This window comes from Nansenia antarctica, assembly GCF_963989245.1.
Source record: "Nansenia antarctica genome assembly, chromosome: 4".
NCBI lineage: Eukaryota > Metazoa > Chordata > Actinopteri > Argentiniformes > Microstomatidae > Nansenia > Nansenia antarctica.
The window spans coordinates 67,540,773-67,567,852 of NC_137689.1; the positions used below are offsets into that span (position 1 = coordinate 67,540,773).

The 27,080-nt window shown below is 44.4% G+C and overlaps 1 protein-coding gene across 1 annotated transcript in view; it reads right to left on the minus strand.

Annotated features, from left to right (window-relative positions):
* dcc (DCC netrin 1 receptor) overlaps positions 1–27,080 on the minus strand; it is a gene marked incomplete at both ends in the record, with an annotated part of 204,317 nt that overhangs the window by 80,475 nt on the left and 96,762 nt on the right. The window contains 4 exons of the mRNA XM_080528242.1: positions 11,029–11,149; positions 11,696–11,850; positions 26,046–26,182; positions 26,453–26,603. Coding sequence (XP_080384368.1) covers positions 11,029–11,149; positions 11,696–11,850; positions 26,046–26,182; positions 26,453–26,603 — 564 coding nt within the window. The remainder of the gene's footprint in view (positions 1–11,028; positions 11,150–11,695; positions 11,851–26,045; positions 26,183–26,452; positions 26,604–27,080) is intronic.

Consider the following 27,080-nt stretch of genomic DNA (forward strand, 5'->3'; position numbering starts at 1 on the left):
GGGTCTGATGGAAAACCAGTCTGTGAACCAATCTGTAAACAGTTTAACAGCAGTGTCTTTCACTGGAATGAGCCTCTCTTTAATGGTTGCCTCCCTTCAGCGGTGGTTTGGGTAAGGGGCGATTTGCACTGGGAGAGACAAAGACACTGTCTGGGGTTTACATCGCCGTGGCTCACACTGTGACACGAGGCAGGCCAACTCATGAGGGAAGGGCCCCTATTGTTTCACTCACAACTGCCTTGTATGAATGCCTTGTATGAATAATTCAAATGGCACCTCTTTGCACAGGCATGCAACGCAGTTACATATCCATCTATATGAAAAGCAGAGGCACCTGTGAAGCCAGGCGGGCATTAAGGGTGGCTGCCTGATCCGGGATGGCTGCTGCTAGGGGCTTGGCAGCTGAGTAGGAGAAACAGCAGACAAAATAACTCAAAAGAATGCACAGTAGGCAAGGCCATCTGAGGATTACTGATGACACCTACCTTACACTTACCGGTACCTATTCTCAATTGCCTCCTCCTCCATCCCTCTCTTTTTCTCTTTCTGTCCCACTCTCTCTCTCTCTCGCTCACACATGTCTGTTATCATTCCTCATCATTCCAAGCATTACAATAAGTCCTCTTCCAATTTCTACCTCCACCAGCCTCCAAACGTTTCCCAAAATGTATTAAGGTCTCACCGGGATGCATGTTTCTGCGACTTTGTACTGTGTAGAATTCACAACGTGACACAGAAGGAGCTAATTTGTGCCTTTGCTCAGCCCACTTAATTTCAGCCATTTCATCTGTTTGAGACGGCTTTTATTGTAGGGGCACTGATCGAAAGCGATCAAGGTCCGCTCATTAAATTATTAAATGATTGAGTCACAACACGTGTCTGCGGCCGTGGCCCTGAAAGAACACTAATGTCCGGCTACTTAGGCTGGGTCAGCTGGTGATTTGCTCTCAGTTCATTTACACTTAGCCAAGGTGATGAAGGCCATTTTGGCCCGAATAAAATGTATCGAATCTACTATTTAAAATTGGCCCTAAAGAAAAGATGAAAAGAAAGAAAATCTTTCCATGTGCTCCCGTTATTTTTTCTGGCCTGTACGCTACCTCAACTGATGCTGGTTGAAGCACTGTGCAACTGTACCTCAACAAACAAAAGCGTAGGCAAGCTGTGATGCAAGCAGGGGCTGGTGGAGGTAGACATTGCTGTAATGCTGCTAGGTAACTAGAAAGTTCTCTCTGTCTGGAAAGTTAACGAAAGAGCAAAGTTGTCTCTGGCTATAGCGTGCTGGAATACTGTAGTAGCCTTCACTTCAACTCACAAGGGAGTGGAGACAGATTAGATGCTGCCAGGCACTCTGGTAAACGATTTGAACAAAGGAACCATCTGGCTTTTTTTTTTTTGCTTTGATGTACAGTACACCCTTCTCATTTTCCTAAACAAAGAGCAGACAGGATAAACAAACTTTCCAATTCAATTCAATTCACACTAACTTTATCCATATAACTGTCGATTTACAATGTAAGAACCTCACTCAGAGATCTTACAGCTCCCTCAGCACCCAAATTCACAGTAATCCCATATCCACTAACGCTGTGGGAGAACTCTGCTTTATCTGTTTAAATGCTCATATAGCTTTACAGTACGGTATGCGTGGGCTACTGTATAAGCACTCTGAAGCATCTGTTTGTTTGCTAAGTCTCTCCCCCAGTAGATTTGACAGCTTTGTGAACAAGACTCAAGCTACAAAAACTGAGAAAAAAAATCTTTTTACATTTTTTTATTGACTCACAAAGCTTAAGTACTACGGGCCAGGGATTGCTTTGTATGAGAAAAAAGCTCTTTTTAAAACGGCGTCTGTCAGCCCTGCTATGGGTTTGCGCTTGACTTGCCGTTATTGCCGATTTACTAACTCCCTCAGGTTCCCCCCCCTGGATTTCAGTGATACTTCTTCATCAAGAAAAAAAACGAAACAAAACTGTTTGTTTTTCCAAAAAGTATTTTGATGTAAAGAGCATTTCTGTCGGAGGCTTAACCTTTTTTCCTCCGTTTGTGTCTGGGTTTCAACCTCTTTCCTCATCCATCCGCCCCTTGTGAAAAGCACCGCCTCCATTGTCTGGGATATGTCAAGACAGCTTCCAGTTGGTAACACAGGTTACTCAGCCTGCCCCAGACACTCACTTTGTTCTGTACGTTTGTCAGATTCTTAACTCCACCCGGGAACTGAGAAGCACTGAACGCTTGACCCAGATAGAGCATTCCCGCCAGACACAACCTCTCAAATGTCAACAGTCCTCAGCAGGTTGGAGATAAAGAAAAGAAAAGCGAACAATGGCCTCATCTACAAATCTTTTCAGCCATTCAACTTGTCAAATCCATTCACAAAATACACCCACAAGAGCAATCAGGTAGAGTGGAAATTCTCAATAAGGCAGAGAATACAGTGTACAAAAACTTCACCCCTAAACGGCGCAGTCCAATTTGAGAATTTGTGATAACCATGAGATTTTGCTCCCCTTAAAAAGCCCCATTATATACTGAGGTGTTTTGACTCAGGCAGCCAGGAGGCCTAATGCACAAAAGATAAAGACCCTCTCAAGCGATGCCCAGTCGAGGTTAGCAATAGAGCACAAAAGGTAATCAGATCTACGCCGTCTCCAATGTCTCCTCTAAGTACACTTTTTGCAATTCAGTGACATGATAACATTTACATGTAAAGAAGCTTTAGACGGCATGGCTGTATGAAATTACTTCCAAGGCAAAGGCGAAATGTGCTCTGTCCTTAGAAAAGAAAATCAAATTGCCAACATTTGCAAATCAGACCTTTGCATATAACAGGGGCGCGGTAAGTGCTCAGCTTTGTCATCTGAAATTCCGTGCCATTATGGTGACAATGACACCCAGAGTGGGTCACTTGTGTTTCTGAAACACACCCCGAACAAGGCACTCGGCTCTCCCCTAGCACACACACACACACACAGTTGTTGAGATCGTCTGGAGGAGACATCTCTTAATAATTCATACGCAATTACCGCGAAGATGCTGGTAGTGCATGTGTTCAGCTTCAGCCATAACTGGATAGAGACCGCAGTAGAAGAAAGAGAAGAAGAGGGGGGAACAACAGATAGAGGGAAAGAGGCAGCTGAGGCAAAAGATGATTCTATCCCGGCCGTCACTCACAGATAAGCTTTGAATCCCTAAAGAAATTCCATCCGTTTTTTCCTCAGGAGATGTACAAAACCATGGATGTCCTTATCATAGTTAATCTGACAGTTGGGGGAAAACACACAAAAAAAAAGAAAGAGAGAAACGTTGGGGGGAAATGGCGGGCGGGCGTATTAGCTGAGGGTTTTTGTTACTGAAAGAGGGATAAGCTCCTCTAATACTACAATATCAGTCGGGGAGGAGATTCATTAAACGGATGAAGGGCGGAAAAATGTAACAAGCGTTCACTGATCTAATTAAAAGCGACTTAAAATGAGCTTAGCGTACGTCGGCGCATTACCGGGACACAGGCAATCCACTTTCAAAAGCCCGATGCTTTACCCGGACGAGGTGAGGCGAGGGGGGGCAGGCAGGAGGGACGGATGAGGGAGGACGGATGAGGGACACGTCGCAAGGAGAGGCAATAGGTGGAGGGGGAGACTGGGGTTGTTCTACAACCATGCATGATTTATTTCTCTTTCTCCCTCTGTCTCACCACGAGGATATAGCCACAGAGGCAATTGGAGGCAGATAAGAACTGCTGAGGAGTGTCGCTCAAAGACAGAGGCTGGAAGATAGACAGAGAGAGAGAGGGGGGGAAAGAGAGAGAACACCACAGTGCTCGCTTGGATGGTCGGATGAACCTCTATTTCACAATGGCATGCCTCACATGCAAAGCAGAATCTCATGGGTGTCACATTGGATAGATACGTAAGGGGACAAAGACAGAGAGGCTTGGCAGTCTGTGCTGCTTCCCAGCCCTCTACCCTATCTCTTGAAGTTCCCCCCGCACAGATCTCCAAAGGAATGGAAAGGTATAACAGATATCGGTGGAGTGGGATAGGCATAAGAGATGTGGGTGGAAACTCTTGGTGGAGACGTGTGTAGGCATAAAAGATGTGGGTGGAAACGAGTATGGGCGAGTGCACAAGTGGACGCTGGAAAAAAAAAGGGGGGGGGGGAGAATTTGGGACTCAGCGAGTGCTGATTTGTCATTGGGCTTGTTTGACTCGTTCTTTCGATCGCCCTCCTGGGTCGCTCATTGTTAGGGCAGAGCGACATACTAATATTCTCCACATTGGCCGCTGCTGATTCACTTAGGGCCAGAGTCGGTCAGACCTTCTGCAGTACCCAAAGACACTATTAGCAGTCTGATGATGGAGGCTGGCGCGTGACCAAAATGGAGCCAGAGACTTGTGTGCGAGGCGAGGAGGCTGTTGGAGGGGGGACGACGACGACGACGACGACAGTAGATCTGGCCTTGTCCCCAGGGTATTGTGCACACAGCGCGTATGAAACAGGGATAACAGTGACTCGAACCTGGCGTTGAAACAAACAAACCTGGAATGAACTTACCGAGTGAAGTATTTGTCATTGTTTGATTTGAGTGACTCAAACGACTGCAAGGCATGGCTCTGAATCACAAACGTGTACTTTGATGATAACGAAATGACAGTACGTAATGATAGATGACCAAAAACAGCCCATAATATTTGACATTTGGGGCCATCACATCACCACGGTGACTAGAGATCAGGGTAGATGAGCAAACACTAAATTAAACCAGTCAAAAGTCTGGCAAAATATGCTAACCTAACCCAGAGATGGCTTGACCAATCATACCCCTGGAGAGGATACGCAGGCTTTTGCTTCAACCAGTCACCAACACACCGGATTTAGAAAATACCCGTCCTCAGGAGCATCCGATTGGTGCTGTAGAATCACTTATGTTGAAGCTAGGGTGGAGCAAAAATAGGATACACACCCTATACTGTAGCTCTCCAGGAGTCTAGGGTTGGCCTTCTTGTTCTAACTCATACTGGGGTTAAGTGCCTTCATTTTGCCACGGCCAGCAGAGGGGGCTGTTGTGCAGTCCATTGTCTTGCTGCCACCACCAGCAGCAACAACAAAACACACACTCAATATACAACCCTTCCCAATGGCTGATGAATGGCTATGGCAGATTAGTGAATTTATGCGCTTTTCCTGAGGCAGTGGACATAAATCAAACAGTGTGTGTGTGTGTGTTGGGTGTGGATGTGTGTGTGTGTGTGTGTGCGTGCGTGCGTGCGTGCGTGTGTATACTCTCAGATGCTGTGCACTTCAACAAGTTTAAAATGCAAATTGCCCTGCTACCTAACAGAAGCTGGCAGGTGTGTATTTTACTTTCGCTATTGTTGACAGGGAAATGTTTGTTGTCATGCAGCCATTTCATTGGTAATCATACTGTACACACACACAATAGAGCATGAAGTGCTGCATGCCAAGTCCCTCACAGAGAGAGAGACAGAGAGAGAAAGAGAGAGAGAGAGAGAGAGAGAGAGAGAGAGAGAGAGAGAGAGAGAGAGAGAGAGAAAGAGAGAGAGAGAGACAGAGAGAGAGAGAGATGTCAGGTTAACATCTACCTGACAACATTGGAGGAAGGCACGGGACTCTGCCACCAAACTTTCAACTTTAAATTAACAACCAGTTTTTTTTTTCTTCCATTAGCTGTTTATGTATTTATTGGAATTAATATAGTCGATGGGATTAAAAGGACATGAGCCAAAATGCTGTCTTGTGGCAAGTGTAAGGTGCGGACAAAACAGATATAGTTATAGATCATCCCCCCCCCCTCTCTCTCTCTCTTACAGTAATCTGTCTCTCTGACCCACTCTCCCTCTCTCTCTTTCTTTCTTCTTCTATGTTGCCTTCTTTCCTCCACCTCTCTCTCTCTCTCTCTGTGTCTCCCTCTACCACCTCTCCTCCTTTCTCTCTTCCTTCTGTCCACCCCTCTCTCTCTCTCTCTCTCTCTCTCTCTCTCTCTCTCTCTCTCTCTCTCTCTCTGTGTGCTGAGGAGTGATGCGTTTTCCCTGTCCTTTCATTTTTTTCACCTCTTAGCCCTCTCTCACTCTTCTCCTATACCCGTCTCCTCCCCCCCCTCTCTCTCTCTCTCTCTCTCTCTCTCTCTCTCTCTCTCTCTCTCTCTCTCTCTCCTTCCTCTCTGTGTGCTGAGCAGGAGTGTGTTTTATAGTCTCTACAGCACTCAGGCTCTCTGCAGTGATGTCACATAGAAAACCTGGCACGGAACCTCCATTCCCAAGAGCAGGATCGGGACTCTCCCTGACTGCTATTATAATCAGGTGCTGATGACGTTCCCTCTGTCTCTCTTTTCCTTCCTCCTATCTATTTCTATCTCTCCCACCCTTTCTGCCTTTTCTAATTCTCTCTACCCCTCTCTATCTATATCCATCTCCCACTCCCTCTATCATTCTTTTTTCCCCTCCCTCTCCCCATCCCTCCGTCTGGTGCCTGCATTCGATCTGCTCGAGTGTGACAGGCTCTCTCTCCCCCAAGCAGACGTGAAGCTGTTAAGAATGGGGCTGAGGAGAGAGAGAGAAAGAGGGGGAGGGAGGAGGTGAGAGAGAGAGAGAGAGAGAGAGAGAGAGAGAGAGAGAGCTCAATGCTCCTTGCACCACCCAGTGCCAGCCCTCCTCTCCTCTGCCTTTTTACTGGTAGGGAAGGCACACATAAAGCAGCTATCATACAGTGAGCTGGGAGGTGTCCCTATCTACTCCTTGGGCACTGGTATAGCAAGGCAAGCACATGGGCTCAGTGTGTGTGTGTGTGTGTGTGTGTGTGTGTGTGTGTGTGTGTGTGTGTGTGTGTGTGTGTGTGTGAGTGCGTGTGCATATGTGTGTGTGTGTGTGTGTGCGTGTGCATATATGTGTACGTATGCGTGTGTGTGTCTGTGTGCGTGCGTGTGCATATATGTGTATACATGTGTCTGTGTGTGTGTGTGTGTATGTGTGTGTGTGTGCGCTTTGCAATAAGCCACACATGTTATATTAGAGTATCTATGAAATAAGCAGCTACAAATACATTATAATGGTCTAACACAGTCTGCTTGCTCTTGGATGATAGGTAGAGAGAGAGAGAGAGAGAGAGAGAGAGAGAGAGAGAGAGAGAGAGAGAGAGAGAGACTTTGTGTGTGTGTGTGTGTGTGTGTGTGTGTGTGTGTGTGTGTGTGAGTGCATGTACACTGTGAATAATGGAGTGGGATAGAGCAGATTGCCTATGTGTGAGCAGGTCAGACCCCTGCGATGACATCAAATCCATTGTGTTATGAATGGGCAGATGAGAGGATCTGCCCCATAGACAGATGCTGCCTATTGACAAGTGAGTCATATTGATCCCCTTATGAGTGATGGGACTGGGTGCCAAGCCCTGTGAATGTATATTGCTTTTTTAAGTTTCCCGGTTCTCGAAAGCTATAAACAAGAGTCAAACAAATGCATATCATATATCACCGTGTAGGTCCACTTTAATGCGCGATGTGCTTACAGAAGTAGCTAGCGCCATGCTGCTGTGTTAGTGAACAGATACGTATCTATTCAAATGCGAGAGTAGATCTGGTGAGCAGTGTTTTGACGGTAGCCTTGCGGTCAGCCACGGAAGAGAGTCGGCACTTGGCACGCACACGCACACGCACACACTAACACACACACGCACACGCACACTCTATCTATGCTGTACTGTCTTTATTCCCACACTAGGCTCACAGTCACCCCCTGCACCTCACTCCACGACACTGTCCCAATTCCCTGCAGATAATTAACACTGCGTGTAGATCGAATCAACACACTCAGGAATAAGGGGACCTTTGGAGCTGCTTTTGTGTGTCCATCAACGCCTCGCATTGCTCTCAATAAAGGCAGTGATCCTTAACTCCATTAGCCTTTTGTTAGGTGGTGACAGGAGCCAGGGGGTTGATATGAGAAGATTGTGGGTGTGGGTGTGTGTGTGTGTGTGTGTGTGTGTGAAGGAGGGAGGGGGGGGGCGAACTCAAGGATCAGGATGCCTGGCATCGTCTGGGGCAACACAGGGCACCCCCCCCCCCAACCCCCCCCCCCCCCTCCTCCTCTCTCTTGATCCCACTTGGGAACAGCTGATTGGCAGAGAGGGGACCCTGCTGGGGGTTCCCATGGCGATGGTAACCGGGGGTGGCCAGAAACTGACTCCCAACTGTCTGACCTTCTCTCTGCTCTGATTGTTTTTGTTTTTTTCTCCTCCTCTCATTTCTGTGGTAACTTTCACAGCCATCTGTGCCTGCTGTTCCCTGTACGTACTCTGGGGAAGGCACTGCACATTGTCTGGGCAGTGATTAAAAAAGGGAAGGGGATAAAAAGCCCTCCAGGATAATCCATCCTTTTCCCAAAGCAAGATGAGGGATGAAGTGAACGTGGAATCCTACTGCTTGTCTTAATTGGTTCTCACTTTGCTCTGCTTTTTTTGTTGTTGCTGTTGCTGTTGCCGCTTGCAACACACTGAAGGAAACTTCCTCTTCAGATGGATCTGAACGTTGAGACTTCCTAGCCTGACTGACTGACGGAGCAGTCATGAAGGAGCAACTTTTCACCTTGTCTAGCGTTCTAGTTTTAATCTTTGTTCGTGAAACAAACCTCTGCTATTGTAGAGAGTAACACACTGGAAAATATGCTGGAAAAGCAAATGGCAAAACCATGAAAGGCAATATATGTACAAAACAATTCACAAATCTATAGTCACAGTTGCTTATTATTTCTTGAACTTCACAACCCTTACCCATAATAATAACCATAATTGTATCTATATTTCTTTGTCTCTGTACTTGTACTCTGTGCAATGACAATAAAGTTGAATCTAATCTAATCGAATCTAGTTTTATCCGATTTGATCTAATCTGGCTTGAAACAGAGCAGGGTGTACGTTTGTCGGAACGTTCCAAACAACAATAACCTCCCTAATAATAATGTAACCCCCCTGAAATGGGATTGCAGTGTTGGAGATTAGCTGCTGTGTTTCTGCATGCACGCACAATTTAAAGAGGCAGCCACCAGAGACAGAAAGGGGACATTCCACTGAGAGTCCATTCGCCTAGAATACCTTAAGCAGGGAACAATGTGTTTACATGCAAACAGAGTGTTAGCAGCATTTTAGAACGTGCTTTTTCCTGACCAAAACAGCATTCGTAAACATCATATTTCTTTCAAGGGATCTCATTCCCTGATCGCTACCGATTAAACATAATCATTACAACCATTAGGCACCTTTTAGAAAACTTGAATGTTGCATACACAAGCTTAATATAGATATAAATATTCCTCCCTGTCACTACATAACATTTTCTGAACTAAATCCCGACATATTTCATCCCAAGACTCTTGAAATCCTGAATACAACAAAAGCAACCAGAGTTGGTTTACACAGGAGATACATTTTGTAGTTTGTAATCGAGTCACCCGTGCTATCAGCCTGCTCCCACAGCGAGCGAAGCCCACTGATTAAGTTACCTACACAACCCCAGCCACCTCCAACCGCATGTGGCTGCTTGATCCAATCCAGACCTCACAGCATATGCTGAGAAATGAATAAACTGATTGTCGGCATGAATGAGATCACACAGCCAGACTGCCAACCAGACCTCCCTGGTCCCCTCAGTTGCTAGTTACACTAGGCTCCAGTGTGCTGTGCTATGCTATGCTATGCTAACGTTATACCTCCCACAGGAGCTAGCCTAGCGATGGTCATGATGTAGCAGCGTAGCAGCACAGCAGTGCACTAAGAGCACCGGAGGGAAGACGTCTAATTGAATCAAGCCCGACAGGACAGCGAGCAAACAGACAGTATGTGTGATGTGGAGAGACAGCGCAGGTCTGCTCTCTCAGATGTTTCCTCTCTCACTCTCTCTCAGCACGGCAGAGGAGAGGAGGAGGTGGGAGGCTCCAGCTGTGAGGGAGGGATCCCTGGGGATGTTGGGAGGGGAGGTCGTATCTCTCCCTACAGGCTAGACAAGAAGACCCTGAAGGGGATGGAAGTTCCTACTGTACCAGACCTGGTTCGAAAAAAGCATTTAGAATACTTTCGCTTACTTTGAGCCTGCCTGGAAGAACCAGATGGGCAGGTTTAGCAATTCTTGTTTTGAAAATGTTTTATTCTTACATCAGAGTCAGCAATTAGCTTAAATATGAGGAATAATTAGAATGGGCTTCTGGGCTTATCCCATAAGCCTACTGAAACTATGGAGAACAGTCTGATACAAGTGATATAAGTAGTTAAATCAAACCCAGCACTCACCCAGCACCCAGATGACATGGGTAGGATTTCCACAATTATCCAAAGCCAAAAAAAGGGTTTTGGGGGACGGATGCTACATTAAAGGGGACTGGTAGAAAGAGGAAGAGAGACGTTTTAATAGGACATAGGACTGTAAGACGACATACTTGTATGACTAGACTGAAAATGACTTCTCTCCCAATTAAATACATACAGTACATCTACAACTGAGTCACTGAGGCCCATCGTCGTAACAAGCTAGGGCCGGACAGATTAGCCGACAGACACAGTACTGCAGCCGCATCTGGCCACATCCCTCACCAGACCCGATCGCACGAAACATCCGGCATCTGCCCCGCAGGGCTCAAAGTGTGGGTCCGGTGTGTGCATGCTGTATCTGTTAGCGTTAGCTTGGCAATGTATGAATGTTATATGACCTTTGACCCCCCCCCCCCCTTCAGTAGGCTGTTGGTGATGAGGGGTGAGTGAGTGGTAACAGGGGTGCGTTCAATAAGGCACAACGTTTGCAATTTAAAAAATATATATATATATATACTTTTAAATGTTGCAGGTCCTGCTATCCATGAGCTTGGCCAGTATAAGAAAAAGTATCTAATTTTCCACCACGCTGCTGTGCCCTAGTGAACACACACACATACCCAGGACTGATGGAGAGAGGATGTAATGTCAGAGAGAGGATGAAATGGAACTGATACGTAAAATCAGAGATGTCTGGCCTTGGGGCCTGACTAGTACCTGGCTCCCTCAGGATGAGCTGGGCCATGGCCTGGGAGTTGCCTGCCTCGTTCTCTGCCACACACTGGTAGAAGCCTTCATCTGACTTCACCAGGCCCAGGATCTGCAGGTTACTGCCCTCCTGCATTGGAAAGATGCAATCATTGAATATGCATTCATTCATTCAAGTCAAGGAATTAGAGATCGACTACAAACATTGTAGACACTAAGCTGAATCAGTTGGATCTTAGGATCCTCAGAAAAGCTGAGTGCCATCATTTATTTGAGTGACGGTCAGATCCAGATCTGTCATTTACTGTGTACAACCATTATGATTGATGATGAATTGTCCCTTAGTGTGTGTGTGTGTGTGTGTGTGTGTGTGTGTGTGTGTGTGTGTGTGTGTGTGTGTGTGTATGGTAATGGCACCTGGACCTAGCATAGATTTTTTTTTATTATTATTAATGACCGATTTAAAGATGATTCACTTACTTTTGAGAAATGCACTTTCACTTTGGGTAAAAGCGTCTGCTAAATGTAAATGTACACAATCCTATGATTACAGTATGATTGTATGATTACAGACAGTGAAGCTCAGAGAAACACACAATGGAGTGCAATTGTCCCTCTGTTGGAGCTTGGTACATGAGAGTGCAATCAAGGCCTAATCCGATTGCAGAACACTTACAACGATCTGGAAGTAGTCGCTGGGGATGACCACCTCGCCGTTCTTCACCCAGCGAACGGTGGGCGCAGGGTTCCCTGTCACGGCACACTCCATCTCGATGTCTGTGCTCTCATAGGCGTACGTGTTGGTGGGGTAGTTCAGGAACTGTGGTGGCACTGTGAACATAGAAGAAGATGGAAGAATGCAACTGGTGATTTGAGTTGAGAACCTAAGAGCTTTTATAAAGAGCTGGCAGCTCTTTGTGTGTACGAAAATGGCAAATGGACTTCACTTATATAGAGCCTTATTCTAAAGTGCTTCACAATGGCTTCTCATTCACACACACATTCACATTCTCATTCACACACACATTCTCATTGGGAGCAATTTGGAGTTCAGTAGATTCAGACTATCAGAGACTATCAACCTGGGGGGAGTGGCATAGCGGGGTAGAACTTGATAATAACTTGATAAGAACCTGATAAGGAGGAGACTGGTGAAGGTAGAAATCGGAGGACCAGCTGATTATAATACATGGAATGTCCATTGTCCTTCTACCTTTACCAGCCTCCTCTGAGGAACATAGAGATAGATACAGTAGATAGATACAGTTCTCCATATTCTATCTCTATGTGTATGTTAGTGGGGGAAACATTGGGAATAGCCTCAGAAAGGGTGGATGTTGCCTTTGGATGAATTTGCTCTTTTACATGTGTTATAAAGCTGTAATTACAAATTACAACTATTATAGTATTACCACATTGTTACATAGTACTTAAGTAATAGTATCGTAGTTGTAGTATAGTTGGATACTAAAGGCGTTCAGACCATTTAATTCTGCAGCGATGGAGGGGGAATACGGATGGTGGATTTAAGGTCAGTTTCTTGTGTTGGATAAAATGTGAGCTGTTTATCTGGACTGGATGTTGGTGCTCACGCATCGAAGGCACGGACATGCATCGTAGGAGACAGATTGCTAACCTATTTGCTATCCCCTTCACAGTTTCTCCTGTGAGAATCTCAAATCCTGTCTCACCTGTGACTTTAATCTGAAGGGAAACTTTATTTTCAAGAACTGACCAAAGCACAAACATTCTCGAATTTTGCCCGAGAAATTAATTATCGCTTTTGATTCCACTGTTTGTTTTAATCAGTGTCTGCACAGGTTAATTTGTTTTTGCATTCTGCAGGGGAAATTCTGTTTTATTCTGCTATGTTGTTTAAGTCTGCTATGTTGTTCTATTAGAGGTCTTCATAGCTTGTTCTGTTGTGTAACTGCTCTGTTGAAAAATAAATAAATGTGCCTGCTAAAGAAAACATTGATAGAACTGGAAAACCACCCACACCTTGGAGACACTCACAAATCAACATTTGAAATGTTGTATTGAAATGAGGTATTGTTTTTAGTTTGTAATTAATGTGACAACACTAGAGCAGGGAGACATGAAAGAGAGAGAGAGAGAAACAGACAGACAGACAGACAGAGAGAGAGAGAGAGAGAAACAGACATCAGACAGGCAAACAGACAGACAGACAGAAATAGAGAGAGAGAGAGTGAGAGAGAGAGAGAGAGAGAGAGAGAGAGAGAGAGAGAGAGAGAGAGAGAGAGAGAGAGAGAGAGAGAGAGAGGGAGAGAGAGAATCCAAGAGAGTAGGCACAAGAACAAGACAAACAGAGAGAAGCACTGAACGCAATCTGCCATCAGGTCACGCACACAGACTCCACAGTTTTAAGAGTCGAAGAGTTCCAGGTGCGGTCTTCTACAGGGGACAGATTGACAGTCAGTCCCATTTTTCTGTCTGACCTCAGGAGGCCTCTTCTCCCCTCTGAGGGGGAGGCAGAGAGGGGGAGAGAGAGAGAGCGAGAGAGAGAGAGAGAGAGAGAGGGGGTGGGGGTGACAGACATGAGAGGTAGGTAGATGCCCCCAGACTGCTCTTGTACAGCCCCACCTGCCTGATCTCCCTTTGAACTGCAGACACAACAACACCATGACAAAGCACTCCCCCCCCCAGGGCAAATAGGGTCTGGCTACCCTCCATTTCACTAACGCACCAATGCATCGCCAAGGTATGACAATGGAGCAGCAGTAAAAGATGAGGAAAAAAAAGGTGTGAATTCTCCTGAGGATACATGCTGTGCTTTCTTGAATCACTGCTTAAAGAATCTCTGGTGGGTAGGGAGCCAAGAACATAAAGGTGTCACTGTGGTAAATAACCACAACAGAAAGATGACTTTAATGTGACTGTGAAACATACAGTAGTGCACCAGCAAAATGTACTGTACGGTGTAGACAAAACTGTCTTATGTGCAAGTCGTGCGAAGATATCCTGATTTATTTCTGCCATGAGAGCTTCACGTTAAGTCCATCTTAAGTATTCTTTTTTTGATTTATATTTAGCGCATGAAAAATGTAAGCAGGGATGAAAGACAGTTTAGCCGTGTCTGCAGACGAGCTATAGAGACTTCTTAGTAAGCCGACTAGATCAATAAAATACATATTATAATAACTCTCTCTGGTCAAGGAGTCTATGGCCTTCGGCATTGGCCAAGCGCAGGGATCTGGTGAGGGAAGCTGTTAGAGCCTCGGGCGCTCTAAGCCTACAACGTTTCCGTGATGCACACTTAATGTTGAACATTTTTATTCAGTAATATATGTAGATATAGACTTGAGGTGAATGTTGGAAAACTGCTAGATAAATAGTTTATACCCTTGAAAGCTTGTGGCTTCATGGGGAAAAAAAACATGCCTAAATTCCTTACCTTATCGCCATGTTTGGCTGTGGCTAGCCTTGTTGTACTACAGTGAGTATCAATATGTAATTAGCCGGGCTGTTACTTTATCAGTTGAGTATTGCACTCATTAAGCACTACCGATTTCCTTTAAACTGTAGCCCATTCATACAGCCTTGAACATGTACTGGGGAAAGCGTTTGGCGATGATCTTTACGAAATGTTGGACAACACAGAGTCACTCATACTCTGAAGACATACACATCATTTGTTGTGTAGCATGTGTCACACTTTCATGAAATAGCCATTTCAGCACAGTGTACTTTCAAATGCTAATACAAAAAAAATGGTTCTCTAGGCACTACGTGCTCTACTGAGTCACACAGTACATTCAAACCCATGCACGCACGCACGCATGCACATGCACATACACAACACACACACACAGACACACGCACGCATAGTCCTCTCTTTCCTCTCTCCATTCAAAAAGCCATTACTGTCCCTGCGCACACACACACGCACGCACGCACACACACACACACACACACACACACACACGCACGCACACACGCACACACACACACACACACACACACGCACACACACACACACACACACAGACACACACACACACACACACACCCACACACACACACACACACACACAGGAAATGAATTAGTAAAATAACGCTCAAAATTCTGCTCAAATGACCCCATATGCCTCTTCTGGGAAGGATATTAACATGACAAAAACAAACAGTGTCTACGTGGTGGTTTCATGCGAGCTGGCCATAATGACTTTTCTTTTCCATTGAAATGTAAATCTACACATCCCTCATTTGAATAAACATCTGGCGTGTGGGTTTCCAAGGCACGGTGTGACCTGCAATGCCTTCCCCTTGCTGAGGAGGGTCCTGGGAGACACTGACAGCCTGTCGCACTGCTGGTGACATTTCATATGACGCCCTCCCATTTTCATACAACCACCCCCAGCCCCCCACGCCCCCCATGCTCCCCGCCTGTTTGCTGAAGGTGTGTTTGTTTGGAGATGGATCCCCTGCTAAGTGCGGTGGCAGCCTCATGCAGCGCTGATGTCGCTGGGTAAATACCGGGGTGCAAACGGATGTAAATGGGGGACTTGTTATGATAAAGTCAACAGATAAAAATGTGCATTCTACCGGCAATTATTCATTATTAATGACGGTTTGAGAGAGCCTCATATTAAATGACATCTAATCAGTTATTCCAAGGGAATTAGGAGGATTATGGAAAAAAAGAGAGACTTTTGGTCCAGTTCACCTGAATAACATTGAAAAGCTCTCTCTGTGTATTCATAAAGAATGCCCTTTGTTTTTCATCACTGTGCCATGAATTATTCAGATTTATACATGAATATGCACAATATTGTTAAAACGTTCGTCTGTTTTACACTGACTTATTTCACTGGCTACTGTGCTGCAAAGTCATAAAGGAGCTTGCGCGTCATATTTTAGCCATGGTAATCAGGGGGCACTGTAACTTCTAAGTTAATATTTAATCTTGCCAATCACTCACGTCAATCCCTTTTAATCATCCTAACTCCTTGATCTGTTAACGGTCTCCAAAGCGTCTTCATCTCTCCACAAAGCTTCTCTACATATGGTGGATTATGAATTCTATCCTTCACGGTCCTTATGGAACACATCACATACTGATTGATGTGCTTACTGCTCTGGCTGGGATGTGGCCAAGACTGCAGCTAGTGGTTCTGGCCGATAACGCAGCGTACCGCAGATACAGAAATGAATTGGACAAGCATTAGTCCAATGTGACACGTATAACTGAGTGTGAAAAGCTCCCCACGATCCCACCATTACCCCCGCTGCTCTCAGAGCACATGGGGATGACCTCTGCCCCTGAACTTCTGACACGTCTGTAAAAGCGCCCATGAGCCGGGATCCACAATCCTAGCTGTCACGCCATCTCTCATATCCCTACAGTACACGCCGGGCCAAGCATTTGGACAAACATTTGAAAAAACGTATTAATAGGTTAAATACAGGGCATCAAACACCAAAGCGGAACTGTGAAATTTAAATGCAGTCTCTTCCATAATTGGAGATAGGTTTATCACTAAATAAACAATGAATAGTAAATAGTACATACAGTATATTATAATTTCGAATGTAACCATACACATGAATGAGACTAAGAGGTGTGGCGCAGGAGGTAGAGCCGCCGTCTAATGATTGCAAGGTTGGCAGATTGGCGGTTCGAGCCCCGGCTGGCCACATGTCGAAGTGTCCTTGGGCAAGACACTGAACCCCAAATTGCTCCCAGTGAGCGGGCCGACGCCTTGCATGGTAGCTTGCCGCCATTGGTGTGTGAATGTGTGTGTGTGAATGAGAGGCCGTTGTAAAGCGCTTTGGATAAAGGCGCTATATAAGTCAGTCCATTTACCATTTTTCTACTGGATGAGAAATATCTCATGAAACCAGAAATATATATAGTACGCGGGGCAATCAAAGTGTGTTAAAACGTTGCTCAGTACTGTACCTCACAGTACTGTCAGATATCCTGATGTGTCACTTCAGGTTACAGGCATGGTCATGGTATGTAACCATGTCACGTTTAACATGATATGGCATGAGAGCTATGGGCAGTTAACCGAAGGCATCATACAACTGACATACTGTACATCAGGGGATGCTGGTGGAGGTAGACATCAGGACAGGCTTATTGTCCTGCATGGAATAGAATGAGGAATGGTATCAAACACACATCATGAATGAATGAATGGTCTTTATTGTCATTGCTATAGTACAGGTACCAAACAACGAAATTTAGGAGGGGTGGCTCCCCTGGTGCTAGGAAAGAAAAAACGAAAAAAACAAAACAAGAAGGGAAAGGAGCTGGTTTACATAAATAAAGGCTATGTACACTATCCACTATACTATACTGTACAGATAGACGACTAGGGTTGTCATATTGCACAATAGTGTTATTGCACATTTATTTAAAGTGTCGCAGTTTGCAGGCTTGAAATGTACATATTTGTGCCTTAGCACTACACCTGATTTTTTCAGTTCAGCAGCTGCCATCAATCCGTCCAGACTGTCCAGGGCCCAGAACCTAGGTCTTTGCTGTGTTCAGGGCCTGGACGGCCCTGTGGTAGAAGCTGTTCTTCAGTCTGTTTGTCCTTGCGGCCAGGGTCCTGAACCGCCTTTTCGAGGGCAGCCGGGTAAAATTGTTCGTACCCAGGGTGGGTTCGTACCCAGGGTATCCACCATCAGAATATTTTTGTAAGGCCCAAACACTGTTGGTTTAAACGTCTCTGGTTAGTTCATGAGACAATCCTGGCTTACAGAGCTTTAGTGAAATAAAGGATTTGTTTGGTTGTTTGATTTCTTAAACTGGGGCAACATTGCATGAGCATGTGTCTAGTGGAAGACCCTCTAGAAATGACAAGGAGACAGTTGGAGAATGACGTAAGGGGCTAAATGGGATTTAAACAACAAAGCGCTCTCCCTGCCAAAAAGCTGAGGCATGGGGTTGGAGAAATGTAACCACTCTTACATTCATAGACCGAGCTATGGATGCAAGGGCCGACTATCTATGAGATAACAATTATAGTTTTAACCGTGTTTTGAAGCTATACAGTGTTTGTGTGCAAACAACAGCATAAAACAAGCTTATATTTTGGGTTCTGATAGGGTAAGGGCATGAGGCATTTATAAGTTCCGCAACTGAACTTCAACTGGACCGTTGCCTTGTAACCTGAACACAAACATGTAGTCTAATTAACGGTCTTTTAATAGAAAACCTGTGCGGCGGAGTGATACATATAGTTAAAAGTCCCAGTGCTGTTATACTGTATATCGGCACTCATGGAATGCCTCTTGTCCAATCAAATTACTTAGTCGGAACTAACTGTTGTATAATCTTCCGTAATCAATGGCTTTATTACTTTACGTCTAAAAAGGGGTCTACAGTACGAATCCCAAATGACGCCTACAAGATATCTAATTCCACAGCATCTTGAACGGGAGCTCAATTCCACTTCAACTCCTGTCAGTTGATGCTGGATAAAGCATCACAGATTGTCTCAACAGGAATTTAGATGGAATTGACCCCAAACACTGACGTGAACCACATTACAAATTGACGGGCAGAATAACTATTTCATGCTATTATTTCACTATTTTCAGTTCTAAGAAAATATCCATGGATCTTTGACCAGTGTGATAGAGACGTGAGATGCTTACTGTATGCCCAGAGTCTGGTTTGTATTGAAGTTACTGTGCCTGTATTTGGATGTCCTCTCAATGCACTATACCAATCCCTCCCTGACTGAGCATTCTCCTCAGGATCAACCTGGGTAATTCAGCTAATTCTTTAATTCATTCTGAGGAGGTTTTGTTTAATCTTCATTGGAGGAGGAACAGTTTCACGAGGCGGCAGCTCCGCAGGGGTGTTGGCAGCCCGTTAAATGTTTGCTAATATGCTGAAATTCATTTGTGGGAGTTTAAATGTAATCATCATTGACCCCTGCTGTTTATCAGTGGATTGCGGGGGCTAAGTCCCTTCTGACAGTTACTGTCTACAGCCTAGCGATGAGCATAAAAAAACAACCTAAGAACAATATCTTTCCTGGTGATTGTGTGTGTGTGTGTGTGTGTGTGTGTGTGTGTGTGTGTGTGTGTGTGTGTGTGTGTGTGTGTGTGTGCGTGCGTGTGTGTGTGTGTGCACGCGTGCACGCGTGTGTCGAGACAGAGAGAAGTAAGTCAATAATCACTGAGAAAGTAGGGCAAATACATACAGTATGTTGCCACAACTCAAATATCATAAGAAAACAACATCTCCAGTTCACTTAATGTGAATAATAACCCCAAACTGAGCTATTGTATTTTGTTGACATTGTCTTTTGCTAAATTAATTGGGCTGCTAGAATCCTTAATGAGCCTCGTTGAAGTCATTATTATTGAAAATAACAACCATTCATTATCCCCCAATCATGGTCACTAGGTTCCATGGCACTGCATTCATTCAGAACAGTTCATAGCCTTTAGTGTGAAATACATCATTGACAAAGTGTTAGCGTTTAGAGAAATAACTCTACTGGGGGAAAGTGCCTGTATATTCAGCATACTGCCAGAAGTCCATTAGTATGGGGGGCGAGTTCCCCAAAGCGTTTCCAGTAGCATTAAGACACCTTCAATGGATTTACGATAATTTTACCTTTACCGGAACTTTGGGGCAGTTGATGATGTTTTTGTGATTCTAAATCACTGACATTGGAAAGGAGACACTGTTCTAAAACAATATGGATGATGTATTGTATTCCATTTGATACAACAGTTAGTTCCGACCAAGTAATTTGATTGGACAAGAGGCATTCCATGAGTGCTGATATACAGTATAACAGCACTGGGACTTTTAACTATATGTATCACTCCGAAATGACCGTTAATACAAAGTAGCTAGCCTGCAGATGTTTGTGTTCAGGTTAGGCCTGCGGCCTCGTACCTACGACCGAATCACAGCCATGCTGATATTCAGTATAACAGCACTCCCTCTTGTGTGATATTGTTTAAATATAAAGCTATAATTGTGGTATACAGTAATATACAGTATACAGTAAATCTCGGTCATGCAAACTAGGCTGATTTCTCATATTTATCTGTAAAGTACACTTGTTATGGTTCCACTCAAAATCTCATTAACTCTGCAGGATATTTAAAGTAGGCTAGTTATGGCTTTAATCAAGATCTCCATAACTGCAGGATAACAAAAAAAAAACATGCCTACTCTAGACAGCGTTTAATGACTACCTTGGGTAATACCAGACATTAACTCAGCTCAGCATGGTGTTAAGAGAGAAAATAGTTTTCCCCCACAGGAATAAAATAAGAAAATATATATTTTTAAGTACCAGCCTGAAGTTGCTTATTGAATGCAGCTGAGGGTTGATGCTGTGCCAGTCGCACAGCACAGTGCTGGTAGGATTGGACTCAATTATGTCCTTGACTTTTTGCTGGAAGATCACTACATCATTTCCTGTCTGACTACTTCAAATGTCGTTTACGGAGGGGGGTGCTCGTATTTCTCTGGTTTGAATATGAACAATGTAAACAATATTTTCAGAATGCTATAGGGGACATTTTCAGAATGCTATAGGGGACATTTTCAGAATGCTATAGGGGACATGTTCAAGGCTGATATTGAGGGTGTGAACATGACAAGAAATACACTCACTGAGTAGTGTTTTCTTTTTCCTTTTTTTGAATTGGATTGTTAAGTAAAATAAAATAAAAAAGAATAAAGAAAATAATTCAGCAATGTTCTTTAATGCCACTGAGCTTATCCTTCGGATCAGTATTCTATTTTCATGACGAAAAATATGTCAGACTAATCCAATCCCATCCAGTTCCTCTGCCTTCCATTGTTGAGGGTGGGGTACACTAGAATTCTCACATCAATAGAATAATCTATCACATCAATAGAATAATCTATCACATCAATAGAATAATCCATCTATCACAAAGTACTCCTGAAGAGCCAACTGATACGAGGGGGTCAATTCAACTTAACACCCAGGCAACTCACAGCACCAACAGTAGCAGCGGAATAAGTGTTACATGTTTGTGTGTTATCTGTGACATGCACTCTGTTATCTGGGACATGCACTCTGTGTGCATTTTGGATTACTCCCAATAAATCAATCACAAATGAACTGTATATCAACCATGGCACAATAGCTGGCCAGATATACAGGTAAATCCCCAAATATTTGGCAACATAGAACCACAACATTGTCTACCATTTAACTAGATATATGAGGAGAAGATCTGAGTGTAAAAAGGTATGAGGGTCAGTTATGTGTGATAGTGTGCTATCTCTCTCTCTCTTCCCCCCCCCCCCCCCCCCTTTGGCAGAGTTAAAAACAGTCTCGCGGCTGTTGCTTCAGCTCAGCAGCTTTGATCAGCAACAATAGTGACATCATCCCTCTCTCCTCCTATCCGGGAGCGGGGCGGGGAGCCAGGGGACGGGGCGTTGGCCAAGCTCCACTGTGGGCACTGCAGCATGGCAGCCAGCAGCTGGCCAGGTTCATCCATCCAGCCATCCGAGCCATCGGTCCACATTCAATCAGTGCCAATCAGTGAGAGCTTATTGAGAGGGGAGATCCCTGTTGGTGCGTTTGTATCGTAACAGCTTTTAATACATTTAGAGAGACACTTAAGCAAAGCAAAGCTCATGTGTGATATAATATGAGCACTGAGGTGGGAGTAATGTACTGTACTGTACAGTACACATGTTCAGAAGCTAAAAGCACTGGTACTGATGCACTCAGAAATGTGTGACACACACACACACACACAAACACACACACACACACACACACAGCACGCGAAAGCAGTACAACAGTGAAAACCTGGGGGGAGTGGCATAGTGGGGCAGAACCTGATAAAGGTGAGGCTGGTGGAGGAAGAAATCAGAGGACAGGCTCATTATAATGCACAGAACGGAATGAGGAACGGTATCAAACATGCACGTTTGATACCAGCCTCCACTGAACCTGATGCATATTTGGTAAAGTCAACAACAGTTCAGTTGAAAATGAAAACACCACTTTTTAGGCACAGAGCTGAAAGCCTGGCGCCAAATGAGTGTTGGCCTGACACCAAACCATGATGATCAAACCAGGGCTATTCTCCAACAGTGTCAACCGTAGCCGAACCGTTATTGTATTTACATTTGTTTAACTAGACAGCAGTCTCTATTGGAACATCTGTCTCCTCAGTCCCATGTCACCATTTTAAAAATCCTCTCCCCCCACCTTCTGTTTCTCCCTACCCTCTGCCTCTCTCTCTCTCTCTCTCTCTCTCTCTCGCCCCTCACTCTCTCTCCCCCCTCTCTCTCCCCCTCTCTCTGTTTCTCTCTATCCCTCCCCCTCTTTCTCTCTCACTCCCCCCCCTCCTGCCTGTGTTTCTGTTAGCCAGTCATCCACCTGTAAACATTGCCATTTGTGTATCTGTCTTCCGCATGTGTTTTTAAATACCGTTGGGTGACGAAACCATAAGCAACTGACAGAGATGTCTTAGGATACAGACAGGAACAGCAGCAGGCTGCTGTTTGTTTTTTTTACCTGCTTGACTAGAGTCACTCATTATGGATGAAGCAATTAAGCGAGAAATGTACTGTAGCTAGCCAGTCTCCTTTGTGCTCTCCAAGAGAAGAGGAGGTGATAGGAATTTAAACCAACATGACCATTCAATATCAGTAACTGAAGCTAGCACATACTCTAAAAGAGTCTCATCTATTTTTTTAAACATGCAATCTTGGTGAGTGTAACTGGCTTGATGGGTGTGTGTCTGTGTGTGTGTCTGTGTGTGTGTGTGTGTGTGTGTGTGTGTGTGTGTGTGTGTGTGTGTGTGTGTGTGTGTGTGTGTGTGTGTTGGACTCCATAGGGGCCAAAGAGAGTAATGAGAATCCCTCATCTGCACTAGGTTGATAATAGATGCTGGATGAGCACATTTAAAAAGAGACAGCTATGACTGTGCATTAATGGCACGAAGGAGAGGACGTGACTGCGCTTTCTCCAGCTCATAATGATGCTTCACAAGAACAAAAGCTAGAAAGCCGGAGACAAAATGTCTGCAATACTCAAAACTCCTCTAACATGACAGTCATCAGAAAATGAAATACTGTATGCTGTAATATTCATGATTCAAAACGCGTTTTCTGAAGACACCCTACGGAATGTTGAGTGTGTTTTTCAATCAAGGTTTTTAAATCAAGGCTCAATGCCACTAATGTGCCGCTATATCCACATACATGTCTCCCTGCTGCTTGAATCGCAGAGTTAATATCATTAAACAGTATTTAGGGTTCAAGAATCCCTTTAATGACTAGCAGCACCTGTCTCCATATGAAAAACGTAACAATAAAAGGGTATCCAGCACACCACATAGAGCCAATAACTCATACTATGGGTCCTTACTCTGTATGATTTCACACATGGACAGAGAACTAGTATAGTGAGCCACTTATGTTCTGTGTTGTGAGAAAAACGCAACTCTATTCATGGCACAAATCACGAGCATAAGTGTTCTTCTGCGCACCATCTGTCAGAGTACATCCTTCACTGTAGTGATGCAACACTGCAGGTCCATCTGTGTCAGGGATTCTATTATATATATTATATCCACCCACATGCGTACGCACGCACACACACACACACACACACACACACACACACACACACACACACCCACACACACGGAGGCACGCACAGATGTGCATGCACACGCGCACATATACACACACACACACACACACACACACAGTCCTCTCTTTCCTCCCTCTCCATTCAAAAAGCCATTACTGTACCTGCATCCATCTTCCCCCAGCCTTGCCCCCTATCTGTATCATAGCATGACCCAATAACAAATGTGTCAAACATATCTATGGGACTGGGACGCCTTTGCTTCCGCCCCATACCTAATCCTGAAGAGTCTGTGTGTGTGTGTGTGTGTGTGTGTGTGTGTGTGTGTGTGTGTGTGTGTGTGTGTGTGTGCGTGCGTGTGTGTGTGCGTGCGTGCGTGCGTGCGTGCGTGCATGGGTGCATGGGTGCTTGTGTGTGTGTGTGTGTGGTCCCTTATACTAAAAGTCTTGACTATATATGACAGTACATACAGGGTAGATTTGGGATCCATAAAGACGGTTAAAGAGAGGGAGAGAGGGGGCACGGAGAGAGAGAGAGAGGAGTTGCTTCTCTTACCTACTGCTGTTTCAGTAAATAGTGAGGGAGCTTTTCACACAGTGAGATTAGCGGAGATCGATAGACGCTGTTTCGCCATGGGTTGTAAGGCGTCATAAATAGCTGCTTTTTGGGGTAATCTTACGAGGAACGGGCTTGTCACGTTGTCATGCTGACAGATAGAGGAGGCTGAGTCTAAAAGCTCCTCATTCACCATACAGGATGATAAGAAGAGCAAAGAGAGCTAAGGGAACAAATCTGAACTTTCTCCACAACGTTTCGTATTTTCCATTTTTGTCAGACTTGAGCGATAGGGAGATTAGGGGAAAAGGAAACGTGGAAGTGGTGAAGTATCACACGAGTCCCACAAAATGGAATATAACATTGCGGAAAAAGGCAAAGGAGGTATTTCAGCACTTTTGGAGCCTTGCATGCAGATTGCATGTGTGCCCCCATTTATTCCATTGTAAACTGATGAGGGTACTGCTGACATTTAGTGATGTTAGTGAATCTGTATAAAAATGTTTGTTCATGGTAAATACACTAGACAAATTACATCGAACCACACATTAAAGCTACATACTGTATCTCCTTCATAGCCTGAAGTATATAGTGTATGTAGTGTATTGCCTGTTGTATCGTTTTGTTGTGCTTGCTGATGTTTTTAATGACACTACACCATTCATGTTGTAATAGCCTGCTCAGGGACTACAGATGAACATTTGCTCATGAGCTAACTCTGGCACATTTACATTGATGTGGAAACGGATGTGTTGATTAATGTGCACTGTCCCTGGTAAATAAGTAAATAAATAAATAAATAAATGAATAAAAATAGCTCAGTGACATGGTGCGTATACTGTGCATCCGCAATAACAAGTGCTGGGCTCATTGTGATGTGAATAAAATGAAATGCACACACCTGTTTGATACCGGTCCTCATTCTATCCCATCATGCATTACCATGAGCCTGACCTGTGAGTTCTGCCGCCACCAGCCACCCTCTGGACACAGAATCTTTGCTTTTGTCGCTTGAGAGTGACGTATTGAAAACAGTAGCTGTGATAAATGTGCAATATCCTCCAGTTACACCATAATTGGATTAATTAAAATAAAAAGGGTTTTGTGGTCGTCCGTCCCCCCCCCCTGCAAAGCGTGACTAATGAGATTGGGAGTGATTAATTGAAAGGAAAAACAGGATTCAAGTCGTGTGCACTTTGCAATTAGGGAGGAGGCTGGAATCAATGCTGAAAGACTGTGTGAAACCACAGTGTCCTTTTGCCTGTAACAATCGAGAAGACTTCGGACCAACTTATCAAGTACCCAGATTCATGGGTTTTTATATTGATCATGCTGTGGTATTTCTTCCATGTTTTGTTATTCATAACAAAAACATTTTCAAAAATCACTTCAAGGTTCTCAGGACTGCTGTGCGGGAGGTTAATGGTCTTAGAGGGATAAAGCAGCAAAGCCTGCAAACGATATACAAATTCTGAATCCCTCAGAAACATTCAATCGAGGGACGCACAGGACTGCATTCTGATAAGGAGGTATTGAAAATCCCACTTGAGCCCCATCTCTCCAAGGAGTATTCCACTCTTCTTCAGACAAGCTACAATTGATCAACTGATCTGCTGAGAAAGTTTGCGAAGAAGTTTCAAGGCTATTTTTGTTTTACGATACACTACGGATCTATGAGAAATGTTACTTGGAAATTAGGACACTGATATCTGAAGACACAAGAACTATTCAATCCATATTGAAGACGCATTCTGAATATCATATTAAAAGCGTGGCTACTGATTATTCTCTCAGAGCATGGATTTCCAAAGGTTCCTGCTGTCATTTTCTCTACAAGGTAATCAACACACACACCCGGCGTTCTCTGTTGAGACTCACCCAGAACCGACAGCTCACAGGGAGCCGTGATGTTCTCGTTCTTGTTGAGCGCCATGCAGCTGTAGGTGCCAGAGTCGTCGTCCGTCACACTGCTGATCAGGAGGTTGCTGCCCCCGAGCAGGGAGTACTTCTTTGATCTGTCGGGAAGAGGAGGAATCAGAGGACTAGGGGAGACATTATATATATATATATATATTATTTATTTTTTTAAACATGCCTTAAACAGTACACTTTCAGTACAATTATTATATGTAATATAGTTATATATGTAAAAAAAAAAAGAAAGAAGAAGTGTATAATGCTGGTGGATGTTTAGAAATTCTGTAATACTCATGATGTACACTACTTACAAAACATACTTCAATGCATCCCTGTCCTAGTGGTCTGATCCACCACTGGGTGCTCACCTGCTCTGGATCATCTCATCGCCTCTCATCCAGTGGAAGGAGGGGGTGGGGAAGCCTGACGCGGAGCACTCCAGCACAGCGTCTTTCCCCTGGAGGGCTGTCACTCTCAGGGGCCTCTGGAGGAAGACCAGGCCTCTGGACACCCCGGGCTCTGCTCAGACAGAAGGACCACAGGAGGTTGAAACATGGAAGACTGTTCCCAGTGACCTTGTAGCTGAGTGATGCCATGTTTGCTTTCTTCTGCCGTTTCATTGTGGTGCCACTGGTTTAAAGCAGCAGCAACTGTGTGAGGTGTTAAAGCAAGTGGCCTTTGTGTGTGTCTGAAGGAGTAAATATTATGCTGGAACAAAAGCAACAACAACAACAACAACAACAACAACAACAACAACAACAACGAAATGCAGCAGCGACATTTTTATATGAAGCCAAAACATTTGTGACAGCTGCTGGTGAAAGGTGCAACCAGAAGTCGTTTTTCAGTTTTTGATATATTCAGGGACAGATTGTATGCTTTCAAATGATGAGTCATACACTGAAATCGGAAAAAAGGGAATTAATCTGGATTCTTGACACCTGGTCTTGCAATAGCAAACCAAACTTTTGTTTCCTCCTCTCTTTATGTCTGTTT